General features: G+C 37.9%; 1 protein-coding gene across 1 annotated transcript; it reads left to right on the top strand.

The window, feature by feature from the left end:
- Positions 1 to 714: 714 nt before the first annotated feature.
- masp2 (MBL associated serine protease 2) lies at positions 715 to 6,173 on the top strand. Its single transcript, XM_023266987.3, has 6 exons — positions 715 to 800; positions 871 to 1,093; positions 1,174 to 1,351; positions 2,100 to 2,231; positions 4,592 to 4,788; positions 4,978 to 6,173. The coding sequence occupies exons 1-6, from the start codon at positions 793 to 795 to the stop codon at positions 5,161 to 5,163; spliced, it is 924 nt and encodes a 307-aa protein (XP_023122755.2). The 5' UTR covers positions 715 to 792; the 3' UTR covers positions 5,164 to 6,173.
- The last annotated feature ends 290 nt before the right edge of the window (positions 6,174 to 6,463 follow it).

Genomic DNA, 6,463 nt, shown 5'->3' with positions numbered 1-6,463 from the left:
GTCATTGCAATCAAAGTTAAATAGAACAGTGGCAATCATCAAAATTGAAAGAGTTTACCAGTAGAAGGATGGATATAAATTGCTCTGACTTGCATCACTTGGCTAGATTTCTGTGACACAAAAAGGTAAAGAACATATATTTTATACTTTTATATGTGCAGTTTTTCAGCTTTAATGTTTAAAATGAATACAGGAAAGTTAAGATAATATAAAAGTCACAATCATCGAAATGATCATTGCCTTTCAAAATGAGTTGATAAGAGTTTAACAATAGAAGAATGGATGTAAATTGCTCTGACACATCAGTTGGATAGATTTCTGTGACTAAAGGTAAGGAATGATCACAAACTGAACATACGTCTGCCTTTTTAAAAATATATTTTCTCCTTTTATATTTACAGTTTTGTGGTTGTAAAGTTAAAATTCAACACATTTTACCATTCTAAGGGAAAAAATGGGTTATAAAATGTGTTTTTTGGTTTATTTTTTTGTCATTGCAGTGGAAGTTAAGAAAATATAAAAGTCACAGTTATCTTAATGATCATTTCCTCTCAAAATGAGTTGATAAAACAATGAGAAAGAGTTTGTCAGTAGAAGAATGGATATAAATTGCTCTGACATACATCAGTTGGATAGATTTCTGTGACTGAAGAAAGTGGGGAATGATGACAAACTGATCATGTGCCTGTCTCACTTTGTTTACCTAAATGTCAGCCGGCCAGGACAGCCGAGTTCATTTACCCTCCGATCAGTGAGAGCGAACTGTTCCAAAACACGACAAGCGAAGCCAACATGCTCGGGTGAGTGTCACTTATTCATTTGTGCAGCATAACCGTTGAAGCTGCTGCCATCACACCTGATTGTTCCCAGTGTCTTCTGTGCTTTTGTCCTGTTTTCCCTCGTCCACGTCTCCCTGAGTGTGGAAATGAAAGGGTTATACGGCAGCTTCAGCTCCCCCGGCTTCCCCCAGCCGTACCCCGACAACCAGCTCATCGTGTGGAACATCACAGTCCCAGACGGCCACAGGGTCAAACTCTACTTCACCCACTTCAACCTGGAACCCTCCAACCAGTGTGAATGTGACTACATCCAGGTACATGCGTGAACATAAACAGCTCCTGCACTGGAGCCAGTACGTTTGCTTAAAAAGGTCCTCTGACCTTGTCAAACCAGGTTTTGGCGCAGGGGAACGAAACGTTGCGGTTCTGCGGCGAGGAAGCCAAGAACTCTGAAAGCAGCCCCAGGAACACCATCATCCTGTCAGCCGGGAACCTCATGTCAGTGGTCTTTAGGAGTGACTACTCTAACGAGGGCCGATTCACCGGCTTCCAAGCATTTTACACCGCAGAAGGTGATGCATAAAAGTGACATGTGTTGCCTGGAGGCAGGCACATTTTTGGCAGCTGTAATTACACTGAGTAGAGTGTAGTGGAGAAATAATGGCCGGGCTCTATCACACAGTAATATTTTACACATTATTTCAAATTTAGGAAAAGAAAGAACGACTGCAAACTACATGTGCAATATAATAGTCAGAAATCATAGCAGGAATGAAGTGTAACATGAAGCATTATTCAAAAAACAGCTAATTTTACATTTATTTTCAACAGCAGTTTGACAAAATACTACTCCTTATTTCTCATGGTGCTTTTGAGCTACTTGTCTCCCACATATTTTCCATCACAGACGCTGCTTTTCTTGTGATTTAAGTGTTTATGGATCTGAGCTGAGCAAAGAGCTTCTGTGCAATTTCTGCTTTTCCAATCTAGAACTCTTGTCTTCACACCCCTGAGCCTGCCGTGGCGTCTCCGTGTAAAATATTTATGTGTCATTGTTTGGTTTTAGCCGATTGACGTCACATTTTTTTTTCTTTGAGCCCAAATTAAGACAGCCTCATTCGCTGAACTTGTAAGAGCCATTCTGACACACACGCACTCCAGGACAATGCAAGCCAAACAAGTAATCACAGATAATCTGACATGGGTTTAAATACACATTCATACCAAGATGACCTCCACATTCTGCATCTGAAGAATATTCATGGATGGAAAAGCACATATTTGTTGTGTAATGTTTCACTCTGTCTCCGTCTCCCGCAGACATCAATGAGTGTCTGTCCAAAGTGGATGGGGAGAAAGTGTGTGATCATTTTTGCCACAATTACATCGGCGGCTATTACTGCACGTGCAAACAAGGACACCTTCTCCATGACAACAAAAGATCCTGCACAGGTGAGAGCGACTAAAAGCTCAAGAGGCGTCTGAGCTCAATCAGTCCAAAGCAGCATTGTGAGGTGCAGTGTTAAGAGCTCGGCATACAGCGTTTGACCAAGTATTGATCTCTGGAAACAGGGTGTGTGGTGTTTCTGGAGCTAAACACACAGCTGCTCAGCGCCTCTTTGCCAGACAAAAGGGAGAATATTGATGGCAATAAGGCACGGCAGCTTCCACGTGTGCACACTGAACTCTATTTGTGACATTTTTGCAGCATTTTGCACATTTAATTCGGCTACATTTGTTGATGATACAAACATAATAATGTCCAAACGTTTCAGTTGTTGTGTGATTAGGGTATTTAGAATGACAATTAAAACACAAACAGTTTTTAATTTGAGCCGCTTTCAGAATGTTAGATTAAAATTAGATCAGATTTTTGGGCTTGCAAATACACCTAATTTTTATTTGTTAGAAAAAGCCATTTTTCTGTCTTGAAACACTCTCATTACTTTGCAGAACAAGTACTCAGCAAAAAAAAAAAAAAAGGAATTTTCTGACATTTCACAGGGCACACAGTTGATACTGTTACATATTGGATTTCATTCTGTCATCGCTGGCCTGTGCTAACTAATTTCAGACTGAAAAGGCATACCGATGCATAAAGTAGTTGATCTCTGCCAGCTGGTGGAAGGCGGGGTTAATTACTGTCGATTCCTGAGGGAAAAGCAACTTCAAAACGGTATTAAAAATTGATACCTGTGTGCAGCGCTAACAGTGTACTGACACCAGGTAATTAATCACAATTACTAGCTGATGTGCCTTAAATTAGTATTCTTTGCCAGAGGAAAAGGGGGTGACAAAACAAATCACGCAATGAATAGGCAAAAAAATGATTATCTGCCTTCAGTTTGTACTAATTATATGAATTACAGCGACTCTGCCTCTTTGCAACGCTCGTTTGTTTTTGTCTGCAACAACATCTGCACACTTGCAGGGGCAATAGCGCGAGCCTAAATGAATCCCATCATTTATGCTGCCAGGAAATGTTTCAATTGACTCGAAACTATTATTTTCCTCTAATCAAGAAACTTTTTAAAGCAGATACTTGTTTAACCCAGCAGTTGCAGCTACAGTACACTGTAAAACATAAAATTGTTATTTATATGGTAAAATTATGGCAGCTGTGGTTGCCAAAACTCTACCATAAAATCATGGTAAAACATTTTCTACTTTTGGGGTAAAGAAATATAATGATACTGTTGATTTTACAGTTAAAAATGTGCTTACTGTAAAAAAAAAGTTTTAGTCTTTGAATAATGTTTGTTATACTTTAAAATTTACATGAAAATACCATATAAAATAAAATTAGTGTGACCTATTATAAATACCACACCATTTAACATTTAATATGTGTATTTTTAGCAAAAATTCTGTTTATAGCTGTCATAAATATCAAACCATATGTCCGCTATTAACACAGAACTACATCAATTCAACAGGCAAAAAGTGTATTTTTTATATGAAATAAATGCAAAAATGTTATAAATGTTATGGCATGTTTCTATTATTAGCACAACAATACATACATTTAACTGTGAAAAATTTTATTCTTTTTGAGAAATGAATGCAAAAATGACAGAATTGAATGTTACACACATATTGACCTTCCTGTTGTCTTCATTTACAGGCACCAAAAAAATATTGTTTCCTTGTCTGAAAAAAAATCCAAAAATTCAGCAAAAAAATTCCCCAAATTTCTGAAAATTTGCAAAACCTTCAGGAAGAAAATTCCATAAAAATTTCCCTTAAAAGTTTTATCTTAAAATAATTCCCCAAATTTGGCAAGAAAATATTTTCAAAAAATGAGTAAAAATCTTCCAAAAAATCCTAAAAATATCAATTGATTACAGATAAATCAGTAAAACTTCTAATATTTCAACCAAATGTGAACGTTCTTAAACATTTTTAATATTTCTTTTTTCCACCAAAAAATGTTCAAAGATTTCCCAAAAATGTTGAAAATGTGGACATCAGAAGTTTCACTGTGAATTTTTTTTCCTCCACATTTTCGAACTTTAAACTGGGTCAATTTTGACCCACAGGATGACACAAGGGTTAAATAACTGTGTGAGAGTAGTAAAATGTTTTTTTTTCCAAGAGAAAAAAACCTAAAAAATACAGTTTTCTCCTGATGAACTTATTTGCGGTGATTCAGTGTTATACAAAGTGGATCAAACTGTTTTAGAGTTTACACATTTTTACTGTCATGGTTTGACCGTTTTTCACCATGAAATTTACAGACATTATTTACAGTGTAGGTCGTGAGATTTCTCATGCCCCAAAACGAACACAGATTTATTGAGTTTCCTCCACAGTGCCGTGCCAAAGTCAGGTGTTGACGTCGCCGTCGGGGGTCCTGACCAGCCCAGCCTACCCGAACCCCTACCCTCCCATGAGTCAGTGTGACCACACCATCCGTCTGCCGCAAGGCTCCAGAATAATCCTGGACTTCCTAGAAACCTTCGACATAGAGGGACACCCAGACGTTCCCTGTCCGTACGACACGTTAAAGGTCAGTCATGTGACCCCAGACGATGAATAAACAATGTATTCCTCCTCATGCTCGTGGAGGCAGTCTGTCACCGTCTTCTTTGGGTGATATACTGTATGGCCATGCAGTTTGCTGCATACTTAAGTTTGGCCAGACATTGATCAGTCGGGGAAAGTAATGAATTAACTGAGTTTCTTTCCTGTTTGCAAGATTTCCACGGCTGGACAGGAGTATGGACCCTTCTGTGGCTCGACGCCACCGGGCCGCATTGACACAGGAAGCTACCAAGTGCATGTTGTGTTCAGATCTGATGCTAGTGGGAAAAACAAGGGGTGGAAGCTCAGATACACCAGTACCAAGGCTGACTCTATTCCTCTAAAACTAATGGCAGATTGAAACTTAGTTTAATTTATTTCTTTTAGTGACATGCTGCTATAATGAATCATGTCTCACGTTAAATGTCAGAAAAACTTCCACTATATTTTTTCATAATAAACAAAAACAAATGGACTGTCCTAACATAATGATAAATGGAGAAGCCGTAATTAATGTCACACGTTATAAATATCTCTGTGTTATATTAGACTCCACGCTCAGCATATGTAGAAAAAGCATATTAAGTAAATGAGACATACATTGAAATACAACCTCTCTCATTTCAGGACTATCAGAAACGCTTTTACTTTTAAAGGTGCAAAAACCTTTTTTTATGCTTTGATTATGACACATTTCAAATACTGTATCTTATGCTGGTCACAAGCCAACAGAACAACTTTGAAACCTCTCTAATCCCTGTATAAACAAACCATTAAAATCCTGGATAAGAAGACACAACAGTATCACCATTGTCATATATTGGATAAGTATGGCTTGTTAAATTTTGAAAACATTATCATTTATGCTAATGTATGACTGATTTTCATGGTTGTTCATGGTTATGCGCCCTCACCTCTCAAGTTTTTGTATTCATTGTACCTTTGGAAATACTACCAGGACAACAAGGGCTTCTTCTGGGTGGCAGCATTGTATCCCTCTACGTAAAACTGCCTTTGGACAACCTTCTCCTACAAAGCAATAACAGAAGGGAATCAGCTCCCCACTGAACTAAAGACAATAACTGATTTTAAAGACATTTCTACAGAAACTAAAGAATGGATCCGGAGAAACCAAACCTGTCAGTTGAGTCAATGTGAGAACATCAGATCCTTTTTTAAAAAATGTGATTATTACTCTTCTATCTTTACTTGTTTCTCTCTTGCCTGCCCCAGAAACTGCAGATGGAAACTAGTCTGTATGCTATAATCTGGCCCAGAGCATCTCTACCTTGTGTCTAATGTTGTTCTGTGCATGGTCCCTGTCCAATATACTAATTAAAAAAATAAATAATAATGATATTCTCACCAGCACATTGTTTTGTAACCATCTTTGTGTTGTGCTTCAAATAAAATTCAAGCTTAAAATTTTAAGCATTTTGATTCTAAAATCAAGCATCCCTCAGATTACCGTGGCTGATGTTGCTCTGCTCCATTCCGGCTGCAGACAGACACACATTGATAAATTAATGCAGGAAAGTATCCTGGAAGTCAATCAGTCTGGTCTAAGAAGCAATAAATGCTCGTCGTTTAACCTTCATACATTATGCAGCTTGTTCTCAGCCATCCCAGCTCCTCTCCTGTATCAAAACAGTCATTACAGG

Source organism: Amphiprion ocellaris, chromosome 8 (assembly GCF_022539595.1).
Source record: "Amphiprion ocellaris isolate individual 3 ecotype Okinawa chromosome 8, ASM2253959v1, whole genome shotgun sequence".
Lineage (NCBI taxonomy): Eukaryota > Metazoa > Chordata > Actinopteri > Pomacentridae > Amphiprion > Amphiprion ocellaris.
The sequence above is the reverse complement of the archived record's forward strand: the minus strand, read 5'-3'. Positions and strand labels throughout refer to the sequence as shown.